Source organism: Vigna angularis, chromosome 11 (genome assembly GCF_016808095.1).
Source record: "Vigna angularis cultivar LongXiaoDou No.4 chromosome 11, ASM1680809v1, whole genome shotgun sequence".
Taxonomy (NCBI): Eukaryota; Viridiplantae; Streptophyta; class Magnoliopsida; order Fabales; family Fabaceae; genus Vigna; species Vigna angularis.
In genome coordinates this window covers 3,825,004-3,851,723 of record NC_068980.1, presented here as the reverse complement: position 1 = coordinate 3,851,723, position 26,720 = coordinate 3,825,004, and the positions used below count along the sequence as shown (strand labels likewise).

General features: G+C 29.0%; 3 protein-coding genes across 3 annotated transcripts; 2 read left to right on the top strand and 1 right to left on the bottom strand.

The window, feature by feature from the left end:
* The first annotated feature begins 6,043 nt into the window (after positions 1-6,043).
* LOC108333489 (zinc finger protein ZAT12) lies at positions 6,044-7,423 on the top strand. The gene has a single exon (XM_017568955.2). The coding sequence runs from the start codon at positions 6,727-6,729 to the stop codon at positions 7,258-7,260; it is 534 nt and encodes a 177-aa protein (XP_017424444.1). The 5' UTR covers positions 6,044-6,726; the 3' UTR covers positions 7,261-7,423.
* Positions 7,424-10,329: 2,906 nt separating this feature from the next.
* On the bottom strand, positions 10,330-15,886 carry LOC108334245 (ras-related protein RABE1c). The gene is made up of 9 exons (XM_017569981.2): positions 15,726-15,886; positions 15,507-15,637; positions 14,606-14,678; positions 14,417-14,517; positions 11,592-11,657; positions 11,397-11,494; positions 10,907-10,969; positions 10,732-10,824; positions 10,330-10,630 (listed from the first exon to the last, which is right to left on the bottom strand). The coding sequence occupies exons 2-9, from the start codon at positions 15,577-15,579 to the stop codon at positions 10,553-10,555; spliced, it is 645 nt and encodes a 214-aa protein (XP_017425470.2). The 5' UTR covers positions 15,580-15,637; positions 15,726-15,886; the 3' UTR covers positions 10,330-10,552.
* A 3,467-nt stretch (positions 15,887-19,353) lies between these two features.
* LOC108333440 (organelle RRM domain-containing protein 6, chloroplastic) lies at positions 19,354-20,907 on the top strand. Its single transcript, XM_017568883.2, is given in 4 exon segments — positions 19,354-19,390; positions 19,469-19,537; positions 19,638-19,744; positions 20,616-20,907. Coding segments are annotated over 4 exon segments (261 nt in total). The 3' UTR covers positions 20,664-20,907.
* The last annotated feature ends 5,813 nt before the right edge of the window (positions 20,908-26,720 follow it).

The window sequence follows — 26,720 nt, the reverse complement described above, 5'->3', positions numbered from 1 at the left end:
AGTGAACTCACTGACTTTACCTTTGTTAGGCGAGTCTATGGTCGCTGGGCGAGTTTAAGATCAAAATATCCTTATTTTTCAGTCGCTAGGCGAGTGAGATTCGAATGGACGAATTATGTTTGTGTTTTAAGTTTGGGAGCTCTAGTGTTGAGCTTGTCGGGCGAGTTGTTCATTGATTAAGCGAGTATACTTGCACATGATACTTGTTAAGCGAATAAGATGGTCTCTTTAAGTGAGAGTAACACAATTTAATACAACTTTTCGTATGTGTTTCTTATAAGTTATGTTGTGGAATTGAGATTGTTGGAACCAATTCAAGGGAAATTGCTGATGATGTGTTATAGTATGTGCTTTAACATACGAAAATTTTGAAAGTTTGATATCCTAATATACCACTAACCATTAAACTCATTTGAAGATAATGAGATAGGGAGAAAATGGTAGGAGGTTTTTATCCTAGGTATAAAAGATTAATCTCGTGAGTAGTAAGATGATAACCCCTACGTTTATACAATCCAATTAACAATACTCCTTTTATTTCTCAACCTTTAATTTCAATATATGCCCCTTTTTAACTATTTTGCATTTTACTTTCTTCTTTCTTTCCTTTTTTTTTTTGCAAGGGCATAGAAAGATAAAAACATAAATGATTAATTTATTTTTCAGAATTTTTCTCCTAATTCTCTTAATCAATTTTTCCCAAAACTTATGTCAACCAAACACATATTCAAAGCATAATATTTGTTTTCTTCTTCCAAGGGATTAGGTAAGATAATAGTTCAAAGGTTCAGGGTAGAAGAAAAATTCAACCAGACTCAAAAGGGTCACAAATGAATACTCCTATATGCACAAAGGTAGGCTATTTCACCAAGAAGCTTAGTACAATAAAAAACAAATGTTTTTTTCATCCATAACCCTGTGTATGCATGCATTCAAAGAATCATGCATAAGTTAATTCCATATCAAAGACAACTTCCAAAATATCTCTCAAATTCTAACACATTCTCTCAAACACTCAAAGATATTTGAGTCATATTCAAGCAAAAGTTGAAAAACTCACAAAAATGCCGCCACATTCACAAATTGAATAATTTCTCACATTCACAAATTGAATAATTTCAAAATAGAAAACAAATAATCCATGAAATTGCAAAGTTATATGAAAAGAGATAACAAAGTTTTACAAAACACAACTAAACACAAAATGGATATACAATTGAATGAAAAGTTGAAATTGGTAAACAACACAATTTGGACTAAACACAACGAACAAATCACCAACAACGACACAAAAAATTAACAATTTGACAAGTGTACCAATTCATTGCAAATATTAAATTGAAGTTTCAAGCATCGTTTTCTTAATGGATTTATGTTTGTTTGTCTAATTATGCCTATTTACCAATTAAATTGTAAATTTATGATTTAATTTAATTAAGGCTTCATGAGGATTGAATTTCACATATTAAATTATGCAGAAACTCTATACAATATATCTTAATCTCCTCCATACATTCACACCTAAAGCATATTAGCCATAATCCTTTAGCAACTAGTTCTAAATCAATATGTCAAATTGTTATTCCATTAGTCGAGTTAACATACAATTTGCATTAAGATTAGGTGTTTAGAATGACCAAATGATTGAGTCTATCCTTAGATCCTAAATCACACGGTTGTTCTATCTTTGTACAAATTCTAATATATTTTCCAATGATTAGATATTTTCTAATATCATGATATTCCATCATACACAATTATAATCTAGATAGAACATATGAACAAGATGAAATTATATAGCACAAGAAATTATAATTTATTTTTCATTGAGCGAATAGACGGTAGCTGAGCAAAAAGGATCTTAACAACAAACTCCAAAACTCCTCAAATCTTCATTTTTCCACACAATATTCTACAAAAAGACAAAATAATATTTAACTTGAGCTAAACAAAAAAAATATTACAAAAAAAAACACCAAATACATTAATAAATACAAATTTAATATAAGAAATAAGCATGATTAATAAGTATTAATCACACTTACTAATATTCTATCTGAGAAAATTGTCCTCTCATTTCTTTTTAGATGATGTCTTTTAGTAGTTGTATATATACTATTAAAATGAGATGTTGTAATTATTACCATATATAAAGAAACATGAGATATTTACTTAAGTAAACAAGATTGTGTTATTTTAAAATTAATATTATTTTTAACTTAAAACTTTAAAATGATGAATTTATAAATTTTAGGTTCAAATATGTTTTTAGTTCATAAACTTTAATATAAATTTAGAATTTTATCCAAAATTTTGATACATTATGGATCTAAACTTTAAAAATGAATGAATATATTCTTTTTAATCTAGTGACGTTAATTAACTTGGTATATGTGTTTCAGAAATACATTTAAGTTATGTCATAATAGTAAAACAACTAAACGTTATTCTTATGTTTGACAATAAAAATTAGTAATACAATTGAATTAAAATAACAATATTTATTATTTTTAAAATTGTAGGACAATTGAATTAAAACTAAAATTTTATTTAACCCTAATTTTTATTATAATGTTATTTATTAATTCTTTTTCATTTCTATTTCAAGTGAAATATAAACTCACACTTACATTATTAGTATATTGTTAACCCAAAAAGTTATCAAATGATAAATTCACATGTTTCTTATATATCCATAAAGTGAATCCAAGAAGGTGTAGAATATTTGTTTCTCTTTCTCTTCCTATTCAAACCAAAGACTTCCCACATGTCGGGAGAAGTAGACAAGCACACACTCACATAGGTAAAGTCCTATCACCCACATCTCACTTATAAAAACCATTGCTTCATTCAACAAACCCTAATTCTTTAATACTCCTATCACCAAACACAAATAACACCAACACAGTTTAATTATTCACTTCAACAACCGTTATTTTGGACGTCAAGCTATGATTAAAAACCATAGTCTAAAACAAAAATTTTGAACTTGATAATCGTAGTCTATAATTTCTAATATATATATTATAAATAAATTACAATAATAATACAATTTTTTTTTACTTTGTTTGCTTATAAATATAGTTTTAATTTAATTAATTATTCATATTATACTTTATTTTAAATCATTGTTTTCACTCTAACTTTTAAAATGTATAATAAACAAATATTGATATTAACCAAATATATATTTACCTTTCTCCGAGTTTGCATTAATGCTTATCTTAGTCGTTGAAAAAAAAGAAGTAAACATCAATATAACAATCATCAGTGTTTGGTCGATTTTGTTTAGTTTATTTTTATTTTATACTCTCAAACTATAAGCTACAGTTTATGTCATTCTTTTTTTTCAGAAAAGAAATTTGCTTGGAAAAAGGTACAGTGGCACCTCATTCCTTACAAGTAGCTAAAAAAAACTGAAAAGAAAATTCATGGAATATACCTAACTTCATCAATTCCAACCAAGTTGCGTCAGCCATGACATTATTCGTAAGAGGACGTTTATGGAGAAAGAAATTGTTTCTCAAATATCCAAGATTTTAGTTTCTTGTATTGTTTGCAAATTGCAACTATAACAAATCTAAAGAAACATTGTTCTTCGAGAATATTTTTAATTTTGTTTTCTCAAAAGTACTTTATAAAAAAGAAAATTGTGGACATATACCTTTCAATATTTTTATACTTTTTCGACATTTAATAAAATATTTTATTTTATTTTAATTTTATTTAATTTATCTTAATTTATTTTATACTTTACCCGTGCATGCTGAGAATAATTGAGAAAATTAGGACCAAAGTTCTTTTGACAATAAATCAGAACTTAGGTAAATATTCTTACTTAGAATTACATTTCTAGTTTTGGAGAAATTTTTGTTTTGCATACAATCGTGAAACGGGTATTCTCTTGGGAAATTGTTATTATATTAATAGTATAATTGGCTTGTACTAATATTGGATGTTGCTAGAATTGATGAAATCTTGTTTAAAATGATTGAAATAATAGTGTAAAATATAGGTTTTCGGTCACCATACGCAGATTGTCCAAAAATCCAACATAGAAGGGAATATATATATATATATATATATATATGTCTTTTAATTTAAGAAAGACATTATTAATCGGTTGACTTATATCCTACGAAATAATGCAAAACAGTCACAAAATCTATATTATTATGTCAAATTTAGTTCAATAATGTAAAATGTCTTAACACGCTTGTTGATTGTTAAAATTGTGTTTAAATATATTTTTTCAAAAATAAAATAGACTTTTCTATTTTTTTTTAAATTTCAAAACTTAAAATTATAAGAACCAAGTTATTTTAGTTCTTAAGAGTAAATTTTTAAAATTGTTTGAAAATATTTAATTCTTTAGACTAAATTACATGGACTGATTATATGGAAATTATAGGATCTAAGCTATATATCTTAATTACGACTAAATCATAAAAAATAAAATTTTAAAAATGATGTTAAACACAATGATTTAAATTCATTAGTCCCTATAGTGAAATTGTCTTGACTAAATTATCTTAGTCCTTACTTATAGAGAAAAATAAAAAAGATATATATTTCTCTTAAATGAAAATATTTAAATATTATTTATTTATTTATTGTGATCATTGTATGTTTTTTTCCTTCTTTCCATACATATCCTACAAGAAATCACGCGTAAAAGTATGGCCGGGCGCACCGCCTACGGTGTTTGATTAGATTGATGCACAGTGTCTTACGTTTGCATACATGTCACACACGTTTCCCTTCTAATTTGTCTTATTCCAAACATTCGATCTATTAACAGCTACACCCTTAATTGTTTTATATTGCAAAATGATTTTTTGGACTCTCTACAATCTACGAACATTTATAAGGTGGGAAATAAAAGAAGTGTAATTATAATAAAAAATGTGATGTGGTAGAAAATTTTTAAAATTACGAGAGTTAATACTATTTATAAAAATAAAATTGTTAATTACCAGTAGCAATATTTGGAGTTCCTTATTTATATTTGAGATTTTCGTTAATAGAGCTGTTTAACAAAGTTGGTTCAAATTAAATGAGGATGTTTACCAAAAAAGTTATCATTAAAATATATGTGATGTAAGTTTCTTCTACAAACGAATCTTATTTCTTATTGTTGTAGATAAAGTCTTTCGAAAATCCATCGCGAAACATTCGTGTGCGTCTATGCTTTTATATTATAATTAAAAGTTTATTTATAGAAAGAAAATATCACTATGATTCTATTAAAACCAATAACTTTATATTGTTTAGAGTCAACACAGATTAAATATTCTTTTTACTCTTTAAGATGTTTTTTAAAAGTAAAAATTGTGATAAAATTTTAAGTTTATATGGTGATTAACCTTAACGACATTGAATTTGAAATTGAAACATTGATATTCATTGCGAGACTGACTGATAATATCGTTCTGAAATAAATTATTCGTTTCTTAAATTTTTTATTGAAAATGACCAACTTGAAATCAAAATATTAAATCTACCATGAAATCGATAATGAGATTATATGATAAATCATCAGTTTTTTAAATTCTTAATTAAGAATACACGTCAATAATTATATATTACTTAAGAGTAAAAATTTAAGAAACTTTAAATATTTCTTTCTTTTTTGAGATATTTTATAAGGTCCATATTTTAAATGTATGATGATTAATTTTAACTGTCTTTTTTTTCTTTGTTGAATATTTAAATCAAATTTATTTAAAAAATTCACATTGTTTTAAGAAATAAATTTTAAAGTTTAAATCAATATTATAAAATAGATTTTTAGTAAGAAATTAAATCTCATGTAAAAAAGAAAATCACAATGGTGTATTTATCTCTCTCTCTCTCTCTCTCTCTCTATATATATATATATATATATATATATATATATATATATATATATATATATATATATAACGTGAGAGTAGATGATAGTCCGATGAAGAAAATGATAAACCCGATGCAGTATTTTCTATATTATACACACTATTATATGTTGCTGCTTAATATACACACTATTATACTTTCCTTTTTCTTCCTTTCATACTGATCAAAAAAATTTAGGCCCACACGCTATCTCTCATATTATTCTTTGTTCCATTTGAAAAACTTAATTTTCATTATTGAAATTGATACATAATTTCACTCCAAAGAATATATATTCTTTCTCCATTTCAGACCGCATTTGGTTTAGTTTCTTAACATGAAAACCAAGTTGGAATATAAAAGAAAAGAGGCAATCATAATAAACAACAAGCTCTGGGACCCAAACAAGACCACTGTGACGAAGTTGGTGTTAGTTTCGTTGAAAAGTTACAGAGAATATAATGGGAACATTGCATATTATAGATGAGAATAGTAGTTCCAGCTCCACTCTTGGTTATTCAGCACAGACAAATAAGTGTATACTTCACTAATGATCTGTTTGATTAAGGAAAAGAGGTCTTGCCCCTTTCGACACGCGTTCACGCAAACTTAGCTACCAACGACCAAGTAACCAACCTTGTACAAATTAAGAATGTTTTCGTCTATCGATTCTTAATTGCAAAGGAAAAACAAGGGTAGTTATGCCACTCTCTCCGCGTAATTCCGAACATCAATCACAGTCACACCAACATAACATGCACCTTCCTCACACATTCCCACACTTCTGTTAAGTATATATTTAAGAGTGTAGTGTCTTCAAATTCTCATATTCTCATTCTTTTTTGGTACACCATGAAGAGAGACAGAGAAGAGGGTGAGTTAGACAACATGGCTAACTGTCTGATGCTATTGACCAAAGTTGGTGAGAGTGAAGCCAACGCAACATCTAAGGGTAGAGATATAAGGGATGGTGAAATTGGTGATTTCAAGTGCAAAACTTGCAATAGAAGGTTTTCTTCTTTTCAAGCACTTGGTGGGCACAGAGCAAGTCACAAGAAACCAAAGCTCATGATCACTGATCTTTCGTGCCGTCACCAGTTACCTTGTACTCCAACCACCAAACAACAACCTCGGATGCACCCGTGTCCCATTTGTGGGCTTCAGTTTGCCATTGGACAAGCATTGGGAGGGCACATGAGGAAACATAGAACTGCCATTAATGATGGTCTGTTGAATAATCGGAGAGATTCGGATTCTTTGTCCATTCTGAAGAAATCTAAAAATGGTGGAAGGTTGAATTTGTGTTTGGACTTGAACTTGATGCCATTGGAGGATGATGATCTTAAGCTCAATCTAAGAACACCCGTTCTCAATTGTTTCATTTGATTGGAAATTTTGTACTTAACCAGATTCTTTTTTTCCTTACACAGTTCTTGTGTGTTTTTTCGTAATTTATTATATGCATATGAACCTACTTGTAGTTCATTTTGTAGTCGTATCGTGTTTATATGAAATTTATTAGTATCAATTATGCAGATCATTTGAGAGTACGTCCCAAACACGTAATCGTTTTTGTCTGGGAAATGTTTTTGTTAAGCTTTATCCGAACAATGTTGTAATCTAATCATTCACAATCCTTTTATTTTTAGGGATCCTTATTTATAATTAAGCTATCACAGAGATCTTACCTCCGTAAAACATATAATATAATTTTACAAAATATATAAATGAGTGTCATCTTATAAATTTATAAGACTTTTTAATATATATCAAAGTCATGAGTTGGACATAAGAAAATATATCAAAAATACCACATCAATTAAAGATAAAGCAATTTTCCATATAAATCAAGAATTATTAATATTTTATTTTATATATATATATATTTTTTAAAAAGAGTAAAGGGTTTGGAAATAATCTTCAACTGTAGCAAAATATTTATAGACTTGTTTAATTGAATTTAGAAATGTTAATACCTATTTTATGAAATGTAAAATATGAAGGAATAAAGTCTGAATACACTGGTCAAAAGTAAATCACCCTTTGACGAGGAGTGAAATTGTATTGTTATTATATTGTTATTACACCAAGGCAATTATCTTTTTGTCCATAGGAGACCATAGATTACTACAAATACTAATGTGATTATAACATAATAGGGTAACACAGGTACATAATTTTTGTGTTTGCCGCATTTCTTTTCTAATTATAAATAACAATTAATACAATTGAAAATTAATTATCATAATAATCATGAAAAACGTGAAGATTTAAATAGAATAATATTTATACTAAAAAATAGTTACAAAAATAATTCCTCTATTAGCTAAAATATTTAGAAAAAAATTAAAGAAGAATTTTTTTTAATAGTTTTTTATTCTAATAGTTTTTTATTTTAAAGTAGAGTGTGTCATGTTTTAGGTATCATAATCTATTTTTCCACTATGTCTGTGAAAAACATTTCTGAACACGATTCACCCCAAATATATAAGCAAGTGTCTAATATAATTATCCTCCTTTTCAACAGCCCAAGAAGAGAAGTAAAAAAGTGAGATAATATGAGATGAAAAGAGTTACAAGAAAAAAAATATATAGTGTTTTAGAAATATTGTTAAAATATATTACTTGTTTTCATATATTATAATTATTGTGGTATTTAAAAGGTCATGATTCTGCATCAAATCCTAAATTTTAGTTAAAATTGTGAAATGTTATCATAGTAATAACTGAAATTTAAAAACAAAAAATCATTAGTCAATCCATTAGGTGAGAACTTGTGCATTCTTTATCTATTGATTCCAAGGGAGGTTATACAAGGAATTGATATTATATTATATTCAATCCAAATTTAAGATAATAAATTTGTGATTATATTTCTTTGTATATTATTTTTTATATCTTAATTTCTGATAACAAACTTTGACATGAAGTTGTGAAAGTAACAAACAACATGTTGCATTAGATACCTACAAAGTTAATGAGTGATTACTAGAAAAGACTAACTAATAAAATTAATTTTAAAAACTATTTATTGTTTTTCTAATTTCAAAATATCGTAACTTTTGAGTAAATTAAAAGTTTATTAATTGCATCTATGCTCACTTACATATAAGATGTGTCACTAAATTCTGAATAAAGAAAAACAATCAGGACATATTATATATATTACAAGCAATTGAAATTTGAATGTGAATTGTTGCAATTGAGTGGGAAATTGAAATAAATTCATTTTAATAAAATTTTACATGTATAATACCTACAATTGAAGAGAAAGATAAAGATGTAAAAGTTAAATCTAAGAGGATTGATTCCCCTCACCTAATAAATATAGGTCATCACCTAACTTCTCTCTTCAACCACACATATTGAAGTTTGAAGCACAACCCTTTTACAACTAATTGGGTTTTTAATTCGCATATTTTAGGGAAAGCAGTCTTGGTCAGAATAAGACTATGTTTCTTGTTAGGTTCTTTATTCCTGCACCCCTATCAAATTTCTATTTGCATCCCATCATTCTGGATTTTTATTTTCTGAAACACACTAAATCACTTTTATTCCAGATCAAAAATTTCCGAAGCTTTGATGGAGTGCAGGAAGATACAGCCTTCTTTTTATCTTCAACCTGGAATTTTAGGTAGTTTACTTAAGAGATCCAGCTTGGGTAGGATACACTTATGTCTGTCTTTATTTTTCATACTTTACAAAAAACATGGAATGGCTCTTCCAACTTGATTGTTTTTGGTTATATATAAGCTTATAAACAGGTCTTTTATGATAAAGACACAATTAAAAACTGAATGCCAAATTACCCGGTAAAAATAATTAGCTCGACTCAAGGAACGGAACGCAACCTATAACCAATTAAATAGTGCTTATTTTTTAATGAGAAGTTGATGTTGAAAATCAACACAAAAAGCACTTAGTTTCGGTCTTAAGAAATTAATATACAAGCAAAATTTCTCTATTGAACTGACAGACTGAATAAACTGTTCTGACAGCTTACTCTTGGTTTTAAGAAAAATACCTTTGTTGCTAAACATATAGTTATTTGCAGCATAAATTTTTTTTTTGTTGCTAATAGAACATATTCTTTTTTACAATACAAAACAAAACAAAAATATTCTTATACAGATAGTTTTTTCTACAAATTTCTTGTTTGATGACAAATATATCGGTGATTACTTGATGGATAAAATAATAAAGTAATAAAATCAGGAAACTCTTATGTAGCAAATAATCAATCCCCCCTTTAGATTTCATAAATGAGTTCGCCATTAATTTGTATTCATGGAATACAAAACTTTGTTCAGAGTATATATATTCACAAGTACCTAAAATATAAATGAGCAAGAAAATATTTTCTTCGTAATATTTAACATGAAATAACTGGTATAATTATTTAAACTAGAAATTGTGTCAATATAATTTATTACGTTTTAAAGAATATAAATGCAATTAACCATTCAAAATATCAATGATCATTGGATTTGTGGCCCAACCAAACACAAGGCGCAAAGACAATCATATCTAGCTTTGAATTAATATATAATAACATCTAGGAAAGAAACTATAAAAGAATGACAGCGTGAAATGCAAAGCACGAATCATCATCAATTTATCATCATCATACATGTATTTTCCTCCTTCCTTCTTGTTCTTGGACAATAACGCTGCCTCCTCAACCACAGCAAGCTGACTTTTGTGCAACTTCCCCAGCCGTTGCTTGATCCTGTTGGTTGATTTTAATTCCTGCTGGCTGCATTGAATATATATTGCGACACATTCAACATGATGGAGAAAAAGATATCAATATAAATATATTTTTCTTTGAATTCAAGGAATAAGAAATTCAAATACCTCTGACTTAGAGTCAGTGTCAGCAAGCCTTTGTTTTATATCTTTTGCAATCGAGAAGAAAACTTCCTCCACGTTTAGATTTGTCTTTGCACTCTGGAATAGAATTTTTTTTTTCAGTAGGTGATAGTAACAAAAATTAAGGAAGTTTCCACATTTTAATGTGTGCAATACTTACTGTTTCAAAGAATTTGATTCCATACTCATCGGCCAGTGCTTGTCCCTTGGAGGTAGGCACAGCCTAGAAATAAAAGCAGATATGTATGAATCCAAAAATCTAATATTTGACAAATAGTAGAGTGGACAGGAAGACGTTACTGATACTAATGGCGTCAATAAGAAGTCATCTCTTATGCGCTCAACCTCAAAAAAAAATGTTTTACTCCCTACTTGTCTAAGACGCGGTTCCTCTAACACAACACCATGAAACATATTTGTTAAAACTTTTGGATTGGCAAACAGATGCTCAGATGACTGGTATGTGGGTTAAATCTCAAACAAACATGCTGCATTATGAAGCAACCAACTCTTGCATACTAGTGAGAAAAATGTATATTTTAAGATAATAATATATCATTTCTTTAGTTCCATTGAGTTGGATCTGGTCAAAATAGGTGCATCGAAGTTCCAAAATAACTGAAGGAGAAAGGTTCCAGATGTTTGCGTACCCTTTTGCTTTCATCCATGTCGGCTTTGTTCCCCACAAGTATCTTGTTAACATTGTCTGAGGCATGCTGCTCAATGTTACGAATCCAATTCCCGATATCTGAAATTGGTATAAGCTGGGTCATATTCCATGAGAAACCCTTTGAAGAGAAAAAGACACCTTGAAATTTTGAACCAAAAAACAGGAGGGAACTTACTGTTAAACGAAGACTCATCTGTAACGTCATACACAAGCAATATGCCCATAGCACCACGATAGTAAGCTGAAAAAATAGGAAATTTAACAAAGGGTTGGCACATTGACAGATACTCAAACTGGCATAAACATTGGAAATCAACAAAGAATAAAAGAATTCTAGAGTTACAGCAATGAAACAGTACCCATTCAAATGGATGAGTAATTTAACACACCCGACAGAAAAGCTGGAAGTGTACCCCAGTATTGAATCACATATTCACATTAATCACTGATATCCACAGGGACACGTTCCCAAAAACTATTTTACTGGCATGTTTCACATGGTTGGCAATCAAGAAAGTGGAACCCAAACAGCAAGAAAAGACTGTTTTATTTTAAGACTTGGGCATGGAATAATTTTGTCTATGTATGGTTTTGTAGCCAATTCCAGGCTCGGTAGTGGAAGAGGGTCGAGTTAGGTCACTCACAACAGAGTTTTGCTCATGCTAGGTCATTTCCCAGATCCAATGTGTCGCATGGTTAAAGCCATCCAGATTTAAATGAACAAAGATTCTCACGTTTTCTAGACAGATGTGGGTAAAGAAACTAGTTCAAAAGTGCTTGAATTTTGACTAACATCAAACATGCATACGAGAAATCAATCAAATGTGTTGTAGAAAAAGCTACAGAGTTATATGCTACAGGATTTAAACTGTCAAAAGGTTTTAGGTCTAAAAGATAAGAAATCTGTGGTGGGATCCAAACAAACAAAAGTATACGCTTTAAAGCTTTACACGAGTGCAATAACTTTGAAAAGTGGAAAATGTATCAAAACTATACAAATGAGGGGAGAGAAGCTGTGAATGAAGCACGATCTAAAGCTTTTGAAGTGTTTTACGAATATTTCAGTACAAAATATGGAGAACATAAGACCTATAAGTTTGTCAAAAATAAAGGAAAACAAGACATTTGTATCGTGAGATGTATCAAGGATGAAAAGGAGAAAGTTTAATCATAGATCAGAATATCAAAAAGAGGTGAGAGAATTAGTTTTTCAATGATGTACAGGACAGGAATCACCTCATAATAAAGGACTAAAAATCCAAAAGTAGAGACATAATTTGGCTTATTATCAAATTCTTTGGATTGGAAACACACAAGTGTTCCCTAAGAAGATGAATAGTGATAAAGTTGTTGACTAGACGATAGGCCCTATTATGTTAGAAAGTGTGTACGAGAACATTTAAGTCACTGGGTTATTTAATGAATAAGAGTGTAAGGTATAAGAAAATGAAACGTCAGTGGAGGAAGCACTTTGATTCCTATACTTAAGAACGAGATATATATTTCAGAGTTTTATTAACCACAATTTACATAAATATAAAACTTATACTCATACTATGAAATTATGAAAGAAAGGTGATTAAGCATAGACAAATTAATAAAAGAGACTGGAAATTTACAACTTAAGACTAAATATCATTTTATGAGAATTGAAGGAAAGGAAAAACTTACGTATGATTTTTATAAACTCGGAAAAAGCTTACGGATGATCAAGAGAAGTGTTGTGAAAGAGTTTGGAAAAGGAAGACGTTTGCATGACTTATATCCGAACCATATACAAGACCTCTATAATGAGGTGACTATTAGAATATAATGAGGTGACTATTAGAATTTCAAGAGGAGACACTAAGGACTTCCCTTGAAAGTAAGATTACATCAAGGTTAAGCCTTAAATCCTTAGTTACATATTCGTTTCTTTGATGTGCTTACCAAGAAGGACAAAGTTTTGATTGAGAAATTAAGTAAAACAGTACTTTAAACGTCAGCTTTTGTTACAAACTTTTGACACGCAGCATTTATTTAAGTAGGCACAAGATAGAGTATATATGAATTAGGATTTTAGCAAGATATGGAGAATATGACTCGGAAGTAAAAGAGAGAGATGTAATACTAATACCAGAGGTATCTATGTTTAAATATCCAGGATCAATACATCAACATGATTACGAAATTAATGAAAATGTAGCCCACAAGATACATGCGGGATGATCAATTGGAGAAAACGGTTGAGGGTTATTATTTATAGCAAAGTATCTACCAACCACAGACAAGTTTTATAGATTCCATATAATTTATGGATAGTTTTTGTTAAACTTTAAAAGGAGAACAAGAAAAAAAATGTGAGAATACCAAAATGAGAATGTTAAGATGGATGTGTGGTATGTCAATAAAGGATAATATGAAATGATTGCACCAGTCAAGGAAAAGATGACGCAAAATCGGTTAAGGTGAATTATACATTCGTAGAAGCACCAATAAAGATAGTAGATTGCATGTTTATAGTTTGTGGAAAGGAAGAGAGGGAGACCAAGAAGGACACTGGAGAAAATTGTTAAGGGAGATCTCATGGTAAATAATATATATGAACATTTCGCCTTTAAGCATATTGAATGGTGCTGCGTGATCCATGTAACTAACTTCAATTAGTGGAATAAGACTTTTGTGTTATTAGGCATATGCTATTTTGGGCTTAATTGTTGGTTTAAGAATTATCTTAGAATTTGAACTCTGAACTTCCCATTATAGTCAGTCCCATCCTTTTTGGGATTTGGCTTTAAACAAGTGAGGAGGAGCACATCAACAGTTGAAATTATAATAAAATGCATGCCCATTTATAACACAATAACAACAACAGTAGTTGTTAAAATCTCAACTATTGATTTTTTTAATCAGAGTATAACTACATTCTAACTCCTAAACTACATTATCCTTAAAATGGTTGGGGTTCTTTACTTTTCAATGACACTTGTACCTATAATCTACAAGGATCATAAATCTTACCAGTTGTAATTGTTCGGAACCGCTCCTGACCAGCAGTATCCCAAATTTGGAGCTTGATCCGTTTTCCATCCTGCTCAATGGTTCTTATCTTAAAATCAATGCTGCACCGGGAGGGTAGACCTAGTGATGTTAAGGAAACTTCTGGCACACAAGATTCTACAATTTTAGTCCGAAATTGTGAAAACTCACCCTATGGTTGTGATGAAACTAGTTGTGAAAGAACCATCGGAGAATCGTAGAAGAAGGCAACTCTTTCCCACACCTGAAACCAATAACAGAAAAGGGTTCGTGAAAAAAAAAATTAAGGAATTTGTACACAGTGCACCCCTCTTGGAATTTCTATGTCCACATTATTTTTCATTTATTTATGCAATTACTTTTATTCCATTCATTCATCCTCTGACAAACTAAACAGAGAGGGTGGAAGGATCTATATCTATTGCATATATAACGCAGTAAGCAATCAAGGCACAGGAAAAAAGTTCGTGTGAAACGCCGACTGAAGTCATATCGCTTCGTTCATGAGGAGCAAGCAGATTATAAGTGTGCAAAAAAACAAAGCTAAAAAGCAACTTCCGATACCACGCTTTCGGTCTGTTTTTTCCCACTAAATAACCACTAAAAAAAAGAAAAAACTCTCTCACGAAGCTGAAGAAAAAAGGCTACTATTCTGTAGAATAACCCAAACACGCGTCCAAATTTAGTACATGTTGCAATGAAACAAATAATTGTCAAGGTACAGAGAGGCCTGACTACATACAATAATAAAGAGAATTTGTCCAACAAATACATACCACGATCAAACAGAATTTGCAACTCAACATCGTGAACGTATCGTAGTAACAGAAACAATGATTCAAACACTCGCACAAGCTAGATCACGAAAATATACAATCTCTAAAATTAAATACACTATCATGAAAATCCAATTCAACAAATCCAGTTAAAAAGAAAAAGCTACGCAGAGAATCACCTCATTTGTTCGCAGAGAATTGCAACGTTATTTATGTTTTCTCATTACATACAAACACCGAAAAAAAATCGAGAAAAAACGAAAAAAAAAAAATAGGCGAGAAGGTGAGCAACCTACCACTATCGCCGATCAAGAGAAGCTTTATGAGATAGTCGTAATCCGCACGAGCCCTTGCCGGTGGAGCCGCCATCAACTTCGATCGATGAATCTCTCACGATTTCAAAACTATAGTTCGTATTCCCAAGTATCTGCATTCAATCCCCAAATAAAATTAAAGAAAAATGAGAAAATAATGAGAAATCAAAAAATGAAAATGAAATGCAAGAGAGAGAGTACCAGATCCGAAATGGAAAGGAAAAATGGGAGGGAGAGGGATCTCCAAAGTTCAACGGAAGGACCGCGGAGATTTTTAGAGAGAGAGAGAGAGAGAGAGAGAGAGAGAGAGAGAGAGAGAGAGAAAGAAGAAGAGCGATGTTTAATTTTGTTGTATTTATTTTATAATAAAAAGTTTGGGAATTTTTTATTGACCAGAACACAAGGATTAGGATACAACCTGGAGTTCTTTTTTACAACCTTCAACTTCGGAGCCTTCCCGACTATAGTGGCACCCAATTTTTTATTGTAATTATTTTTTTAATTATGTATAAAAATACATAACTCACAACTATTCTATACAAGTTGAATGAAAAAATCAAAGATTTTAATTAATTTCAAATGGGCCACTGACAAATAAAACAACATCTTAATTATAGAAAATAACATCTTTAAAAGGATATTGCTTTATTTTTCAAACACGATTTCTTTTATTGAGTACATTTCTTTCCTCATTGAATAAATAAATAAATAAATACACTTCAAAAAATGGCCTGGTGAGAACAGCTGCAAGATTCTAATGAAAAAGCCAACTACAAAGATTTGTATTTTGTAATTTTCAAATAGCATATAGGCTGAAAATTTAATTTATATTCCAAATTTGTCCAATAAAATAATGTTAAATATGTTGGGTATAGGTGGCGTTAAAGTACTTGCTTTGTTCTGTGCCTTAGCATTGCCAGCTACTCTTGGAATATCTGTGTTAACCGTTAATTAACTGTCAACAGCTTTATATGAATTTCTTAATTAATATAAATAATCAATATATGCTTTATAGTTTTCTAATTTAATCTCAAAGCATCAAATTTTAAATTAGTATTATGCTCGAAATATGAAGACCAAAAAAGCATAGGTCATATAAAAATTGACATTCTCTAATTTCTTATCCTCTATTAAAATATGCATCAAAATAATCTCATGTTATCTAGTTGTCAAGCTTGTTTTATAAATATCTTTATTTTTTTTAAATATATTTTAAACAAAAATAAAGTAATAACAAGCACGAAAGCAAAAAAGTACTCATAATAATGCCATTAGATTTGAGTCTTTTTCTTTTTTAAATCATCAAATCTTTTTATGAAAAAAATTTGTAAGATTCAAATTAAATAAAATATATGTAATATCAGCAATTGTTTTGCATGTAATTGGAAGTTATTTTTTCTGAATTCAGCTGAACACAAAAAAAAGTAGAACTAATAGATATGGTTTGAACAAAATTTTACATAAATAGTTATAGGATAGAAAAAGAAGTTAAATGAGTTTTCTTTAAGCTATTTTATTAAAGATAGTTCGTGCATGTTCTTTAAAAAATTTAATTTATGCATAATTTAGTTTTTACTTAAAAAAATTCATTATTTTTTTGTGTCTTACAAAATGTTTATTTAAAAAAAAATCTTAGAAATGGATCTGAATATGTCCATGCAAATTGATATTTCCTGCAACGAAAATGAAATCTAACGCTAGATTTAAGAGTTATATACTTTTATAAAGATTGGTTCAGTATTCTGGCTATGCATGTGAATTGAATGAACCCCAAAACAAAAGCAAGAGAATTTAAGAAGAGGGTGAAAGATGGCATGGGTGAGGGTTTCAGGGCCTCCTAGAGTTGAATATATATATATATATATATATATATATTTATTGAAAAAGGTACTCATCGTGCAAGTTTACCTTAGTGGTGATACAGATGGAGTTGTATTTAAATTGTATTATAGTTTTTAATCTAATTATAATTATATTATAAACTAATGACAGATAAGAAGGTAGCATATTGATTGAAGACGAAAGCTCATAACTTTTTTGTTGGTAATTCAAGTGTGAGTCCAAGTTTCATATTGAACAGAATTGAGAAAGTAGAACAGTATATAAAGATGAAAGATCCATTAACTCATTGTCTTAAGATTTTAGGTAAAGAGTGGTGTCAATCTCTTATATAGTTGACTCCAATGTTATTGGTGTCTGTGTAACCCACGGATAACCTCCTCTATGATAGATCCAACAATCTTAAGCTTTAACATTTTCTTTTTGCATTTAGCTTTCTGCTACTAGTTAAGTAGATGAACTACATAAAAATATTTAATGAAATGGAAAAGCTTCCATGAGAAAATGTTCTACATCTTATCATTTGTATACCGTAGTTTATAGATGGTTGAATGGAAAAATTTGTTTGTTGTGATTCTTTCATTTAGTTATGTTTACTTTAATCTCGTCTACCTACATAATCTACGAAAGATATGGGTAACACGACTACAAGTAACATGAAAAGATATTTATTACAAGTAAATATTATGCATCATATTACAATGCTTGTGTAGGTTCTTTTCATTATATATATTCTTAATTGGCATAGGGTGTCTTCATATCATTATATATATTCTTTAATTGGCATAGGGTGTCTTCATACTGCATGATGTTGTGGGCATATAATGTAATTACATTAATTACGAAGAGTGTGATATGCTCTAAACTTGTGTTAAATTTTATGACAGAACGAAAAACACTCAAAGACTTTGATCTAGACAAATATCGGTATGGAAACATTAACAAATTTACACCCATGTTCACGCATTATTGTTTGTTTGAAACTGTTTCAGGGTTATTGTCATGGATGAAGCCTATGAAAGATCATTAATACTGAATATTGAACAATTTGTAGCACGCCGTGATTTCAAGTTGATCGTCACATCTGCAACTCTGAATGCACAGATATTACACTATTTAAGTATTTGTCATCATTGATCATGTCAGTCTTAATATGTTTTAATTTTTCTTGATTTTGTTTATATATAAATAATGTGGTACGTGCAAATATCGATATTTCATGAGTTACACTTGATTATCTTATGCAGATATGTCACACCTAACTATTATCTAAGGATTAAATGATATAACTGAATTCAATATCTCTAAGAGTAATTTATTTTTTGGTTATCTCTAAATTTTTGGATTATAATAACTATCCACGTGATAGTAATAAAAACTGAAGTTACACCATAATTTTTTTAAAGTAATTTAAAACATAACACGAGATTATGTAGAACAATTAATTAATTATTGAATAAAATTTACTTTTATAAAAAATTATTAATTTAATTCAATTTTAAATATTTTCAATTAAGTTTTTTTTTAATTATATGAATATTATAAAATTATTTTATAATTAATGTAAAAATATGAGCTACATTTTTTTCTTATTGAAAACATTGAGTCTGCATAAGAAGCGCAATCTCAAAGTTATCAGAAAATATGATAATTGATTTCGTTATATAATCAATAAAAATGACTCGTTATTTTACATTAATCAAAATAGCATTTTTATGTTAACTAACTATCACAATATTATTTTTGTTAAATACAAAATTTCACTTCACATCATAAATAATATGATAACATTCATCCACTTACTGGTAATCAGATAATAAAAAAAAGATATTAAATAATAAAGATTTAATTAAAATATTTTTTTTTAATTATTAATTAACATACGAACTTAATTGAAAGACCCAATTCATGATTTGAAATCCAATTTTTTTTTTTTAAATCAATGAAGAAGTAAATATAAAATGGAGATGAGTAGAACAATAAAGGATAAATGTTGTAGAGAATGGGGAGAAAACTCATAGTCACCAGTTAGGGTTCTTCTTTCTTTCCTCTCTTTGATCAAATCAAGGCCCAAATCCTCACCATTGCTTCATTTTGTTTTTCAGGATTATCTTTTTACATTACACAGGACAAGCTGCAGAAGTTGTTCGCTCCGTTCGGACAACTTGCTAGTGGTGTGTTTTGCTTTGTTTGTGTTTGTGTTCGGCCTTTTCTCTGTTTCAATTTTACTCCCTTTCCCATTTTTCTCACCCCTTGTTCATTTGTGTTATTCAGTTAATCTCGTGTTTGATCCTAGAACTAAAAGACCCAAAGGGTATGGGTTTGTCTCCTACAACACTGAAATTGAAGCGGAAAAGGCTCTGAAAGCCATGAATGGCAGGGTAATTTTGTCTCATCTGTATCCACTGTTGTTTCCTTTTACCAATATCATACCAGGCACCCTATCTGTATACTTGGATTGACTATATTTCTGGTGCAAGTGACTACGCATTGAAGGTGTTTGTTTAAATACCTGAATGATTGCTGATTGGAAATATTAAAGTATTTCAATGAACAAGTTGTCTAGCTGTCTCAGTGTCCTTGTTGGCTTTTGTTGGTCAACATAAACATTACTGTACTACACATAAAGTTGTATTGAATGCCTTTTGATACATCCACCAAGTTTTGGAATGCACCTAAAAAGTTATCCTCTCGTGATGTTGATTTCGGTTTTTTATTTGTTCTTTTCAACAGTTACTTACTGCTCTCTCTAAGCATTAATGAGATTCAAATACTGAGAGTTGTATTTATCATGTTTATAATTCTAACTTGTATATTGTGTGTATATACACAGTCTACTACTATGCATGGAAAACTATGTTGTGACTTCTTGTTGGAAATGTCCTGGGCATGTCAAATTCTTATTATAAATCCAAATGCTCCTGCATACATCCGTGGTTTACGCTAATTTGATAATTAATTGTCATGTTTGCACATATGCACATCAAGATTGTATAATTTTTTTTATCTAGCCTTGGTGATGGGTGAGAATTTCATGGATAGGACATGGAAATTCTTAAGCATGAACAAATTAAGCCGTCTAGTTGTATCTTTGATTTCTTTTTAGTTATCTCGCTTTCTTGATTTCATCACTGCACCCACTAATAAAAAGAATCTGTAACAGGAATGGATCTGTCAATAAATTCATACTGCAAGATGGATTTTTTTTTTTGTTTACTTCAATATGTTATTCTCGTTTCCTGCGTGGTGTAGATTGTTGATGGAAGGCTGCTTTTGGTTGAACCTGCCGGCGATAAATGATCTGGGAAGACCCTGCCTCATACTCGTCCATGAACTAATCTTTTCTGTTTTCATCGTACCTAGGGTAAAACTTGATCAATAATCAAGGCTCCTCGTGTTTTTTTTTCTCTTTTTATGTTCATGGCTCCTGGGTTTCTTATGCTTTGTCTTCAAACAATGAACAATAGTACATCGTGAGAAACACTTATAAATCTCTGTAGTTTGACCCATTAGTTATTATTTATTATGTTGTTATTATTTATTACCTGATTATTATATTTTCAGGTAAGTACTATTTTACTATAAAATAGGTTTATGATGCATGACTAATCCTATAAAAATAATTAGCATTCTTTAAGGATACTCAATTCACAATCCTAAATATACTTGCTTACACATTTGATTTCATTCTCTTATTGATTTCAGCATTGGAGAGTCTTTGCATCAGAGTCATGCGTAATAGTAGAAATTGGGTGGTCCGATAACGGCCCGATAGCGGGTGGAATAGAAGAATAGAATGCTCACATAGAATGCGCTAGAATAGGTTTTAACCATGGTTCTGATACCATATTAGAAAGTGAGTTTGTACCTAACTTATTCCCACAAAATTGACTTGAAAGGTGAGGTTTGTATTTCACTTATATATTATAATTTGACCTTATATCTAGTCGATGTGGGACTTCCAACAACTTGGAGTTTAGATATTAACTTCAAATTTTAAATTTGAAAACATTACAAGTTCTATTTTGTTTATTCTGATATATTAAAAAATCCACTGTTTTTTTTTCTATCTTTTTAATGTGTCTAGTCTCAAGCATAATGATCATTAATAACAAACTTTTATGTGTGAGGAAACAAGTGAATCAACTGTTACATGCAGTTTGTTTGCATCAGGTTATTAATAATTTATTTTCCTTTTATTTTGAGAGAACTGAAAAAGAAAAGGATATTGGCAAAATCACTTTGTTCTCAAATGTGCGCGCAGTATTTGAAAGCATGGTTGTCATTCCCGGATGGTGGAGCAAAGTAGCCAACCTCATAAGTAGGATAATGGATAGGGAGATCACTGATATTATAATATTTTTTGTAAATTGAATAATTAATATCCAAAAGTATTTATAGTAAAACCTCACACTTGAACATATGCAGAGTATAATAAAGTCGAGAAAAACAAATGCAATGCCTAAATTTTAGAAAAAAGAATTACTGAATGCAAAAAGAGTTAAAAAATAGTAAAACCAAAAGCAGCTAGGGAACTAAAATAACAATGGGAACTAGGGAAGTAAAAAAATAACATTGGTTTTAAACAACCAGAAATCGAAAATCTAAAGAAGGAAAAGATAAGAGAAGTAAAGAAACAAAGATTAAGAAAAGGAAAACCAGACATGCAGTCACTAACGAAGGTTGCCAGACAGAGCGTGTTGCTAGACACAGATGGTGTCCGGAGAGGATATAAGGATACCTGCGATACACTTCCAAACGTCCATAAGGGACTGTATTTTGGACTTTTTCAACTGTTTCTTATCTGCAAAGGACCAATCACCTAGGACTCGCAATTTGCACTACACGACTGAGCTGCACCATGCACACTATAGGCATGATCTGAAAACAAAACACTACCCAACAACTGCAATCTAATGGCCAATGTCTTACATTTTATAATACCAAAATTGCAATTTATCTAAACAAGATTTTACTCAATTATTTAAATATTTAATCAATTAATTGGCCACTGATATATTTTTTAGGATACAGATGGACACCTTGTTTGTGATCTCTAATACTAGTGTTCTTGACTCTCTTGTGTAACTTTCATTCAGATTTAACTCATTTGGTTGCGTTTCCTTACAATTAGTTATTTTAGTATTTGATGTGAACCTCCACATTTTTTAAATTTGTTACTACATACTTCATTTTCCCTCCCATTTCTCTAAAAAGTCTTGCCTTTACATCAGGACTAGCAGAAGAATTTTATTTTTTTCTTTTCTCTTTCTTTCTCAAGTTAGATGCTGCTTTGCTAAGAAAACATCACAAAGCAAGGAGATAACCATCAAAAGTTATCGGGCTTCTAGTTAAATGCTTATTTTATTTTACTTTATGGAGGCAAATATTCAAGTGAAGTTTCTATATCTAGGTTTTCCTTCTATAGAGTTACATATTTAATTCTGTGAAATCTCGTAAATTTCAAATATTAGTAACCATGAAATTCTCCTTACTAAAAAGTACATTTATTAATGAATAATTATAAAGCTGATAGTTTTTAAGGCATACATCGATTAAATAATAATAATTTGATACCTTACTAAATAACAATGATAATAATATCAAATGTGAGAGTCACAATTATCATTAGTATAATTATCATTAATATGTGAATATTTTTTTTAATATATGTAGTTTGGCTATTCCAAGACGATAAGGTTTATTGGATCGCATTCTTTAACCGATTTATTGGGTTAGGTTGGTACACAATAGTTTTTCTATTTATGTTTTTGAAAAGAGAAGTAATTGTTAGTATATTAAAGGTGACATTGTTGGTGTTTTTTTTAATAGACGGGAAGTGAAGAATTTACTGAGTACAATTACTTCAAATGGTACAATGAAGATGAGATAGAAGAAAAGAGACTGAAATTTGAAAAAATGTGTGGTTCCATTGTGAAGATTGACGAAAGGGGTGAGATTTCAATGAACAAGCTTCCAAAGATGATGAAAAGTTCTAGTTTTAATCTTTCCTCACTCTTTAATCCCAAGTTCATTGAATGATGTTGAACAAATGAAATTTCTAATTTCATTGCCTAATGTCGTTAATTAAAATTATGAGAAAATCTTATTTTATCATATATTCCCTTTTAGGTTTTAAAAATCAAAAACACATCACCAAATTCCTATTACGATAACATATGCATGTATAATCATTGTTTCCTTGATGTTGTTTGATGTAGTTAATAATTATGGTTTGATTGCATCAATTTTTTTCAAAATATGGACCCAAATGAGTTAAATAAAAATAAAAGGATAAAAGGAATTGATATTTCCTTAAAAAATGAAAACCAAAGACATAATTTAACATTTTTTTATTTTTTTTAAATGTTGGGAAATTTAATTGTTAGTTGTGAATTAATGAGTAAAAAGTTAAAAATGCAAAAATTATACCATGTGAGTTAAAAACAATGAATAGAGTTTGCCACTAAATTTGCTTAAGAATTCCAAAAGCAAAAATAATTACACTAAAACCCTAAATCCTAAAATTAATGACATTGTAGTCGTCACATGTAAGCATGATTTGAGTTCAAATTTAATTGCACCAATCGTCACATGTAAGGACGACTTCAATTCAAAATGAATTCAACTAACGTTGTCGTCGTATCAATGTACCAGTTCAATTTAACTTAGTTTGGCAGGAATCATCACACTCAATGACAATTGAATTGTAATTATGTTTAAAAAAACTTGTCAAATCCAATTGAGACTTCAATTGTAATTATTTCTCAAAGAAGTTGTCACATTCAATAACAACTTCAATTGTAATTATTTTTAACTAAAGTTGTCATTAACAACTTTGGTTATACTGAAGAAGTTTATCAACCTAGTGACTTCACCTTTATTATAAATTAAGTACATGATTAATTAAATGTAATCTAACAAAAATCGTCTTTTATTCTCGTAACTTCATCTTCAAAAGTCACAACTCATATTTTATACTAACAAATGTGAAACAAAATCATACTTATAAATCACGACTTAATCTTTTAGGTAATTTAAAAAATATCCAAAAAATTAATTTAAAAAACAAATTAACCCATTTTCATACAAACAAAACCCTCGACAACTTATATAAACGTTTATAGAATTGATCTTTTAAAATATATTATGACTTGTAATTTTTGTTTGAATTTCATTTTTACTTTTTTTTTTGTTATGCATGCATGGAATTTTAATCTTATATGCAGTAGAATATTAAAAATTCCATGTTAAAAAATTAATATTAAGTAGATACGACTACAATATAATAATAATAATAATAATAATAATAATAATAATAATAATAATAATAATAATAATAATAATAATAATAATAATAATAATAATAATAATAATAATAATAATAATAATAATAATAATAATAATAATAATAATAATAATAATAATAATAATAATAATAATAATAATAATAATAATAATAATAATAATAATAATAATACCTAACGAAAAAAATTTAATGATACTCTTTTTCTTTATGGATTCACAGGCTTCATAAAATGAAACTATAAGTACTTAATTTCCAATTTTGATTTCCAGGTTCAATGTTAAACTGAATAGCTAGTTGGATACTAGATTATGAATTACTTTCAAACCAAAATAAAAATGTAAAATATATTTTTACACTAAATTGACAACTCACTTTTAAGGGTATTTTACTCATTAAAATATTAACTTTTGTATTTATAAATAAAAAATGTATTAAAGGAAAAATAATTTATATAAAATATGTATTTGAATTTTTGTTGGATGTTAAAATAATAGTAATCAATAAAAAAAAATACTTCACAATTCACTTAAAAAATCTTCAAAATAGATAAAGACACAAACTTAATAAAAAGATTATAAATATGATAAGTCTAGTTATCTTTCCACAATTTGTTTAAGAAAAAAATTGTATATATTAAAGTGACAATAATTTTAGTGTAAATCATTTTTAAATTAAATTTATGTCACAATGACAACATTTTTAAAATAAAATCATATTAAGATGGCATAACTTTAATTTTAAAATTCCTTTAAATTAAAATCAGGTTATCTTAACGTGATTTATTTAGAATTGTCAAAACGGGCCACTCGGTCCGACCCGACCCGGCCCACCACGGGTTGGTCACTTAATGAGCCAATCCAACCCGGCTCATTTATTAGCGAGTCAGAAAAATTCGAACCCGGATTGGTGGGTAAACGGGTTGGCTCACTAATTACAATTTTTTTTAAATAAAAAAAATTACAAACTTTCTATAATACAAATCTAAACAAATTTCACTCCCAAATTTCACTTCCAACATGGGTGTTTAATTAATTTTGAAAATAAGAAACTTAAATAATTTTTTCAAGCAAAAACAAAATAATGAATATTTTTATAAAATTAAAATTAATTTTTAATAAAATAAAATTAGGTAGGTGGGTTGGTGGGCCAACCCGGCCCACCACGGGTTCAACCCGCATGAGCCGGGTTTAAACGAGTCGGGTTGAAATCTGACCCGCATAAAAAAAATACAATTTTTTCTAACCCAACCCGGTTCAAACCCGTGGTGGGCCGGATTGACTCGCGGGTTGTGACCCATTTTGACAGCTCTAGATTTATTTATAATAAAGTCAAGCTACCTTGACATTATTGGTTTATTTTCTTAATTTTTTTTTAAATCTATCCATTTTGATAATTTACAAAAATACACAAAGATATGTTTTTGTCCAGAAACTCAATAAACTTATAATTCATTCTCGTAAATAATATACGAAATTAAATATTTATTCTAATATTGTATGTGATAAATATAATATGATGATTGTATTCCAAACATAAATTTATTTCATTTATCAAAAAAATAGATAAATAATATTTTTATTTCATGATTAGATATAAACTTGTTACACGATTTAATTTCAACTAATGTATTGATTAAAACTCAACGTACATAAATGTAATCACTTCTATCTTTAGTTTATTCAAAACCTTTTGTGAGTATATCATTCAAATTCATGATATAGTGAACTTCTCAAGATTTTTCTCATTCTAATATAGTAAAACTTCAATTGTATTTTTTTATTAATTTTTTCTTTTCATTTTTTGTGTGTACTTTATACGTACTTTTTTCTTTTTAATTTTATCTCATAATGTATATCTTATCCTTAAATCATTATTATTCCTAAGAATTTGGAATTTAAGTTTAATCGAATGTTTCAAATGGAGATCACATTGTTTGATCTCGTAAAGGTTGAAACTTAACATGAAACCCAAAATTATGCAATAAACTGGTTCTGTCATGTTGAGAAAAAGTCACATCTTAGAGTCTCCAATATGAATACAACAGGGTT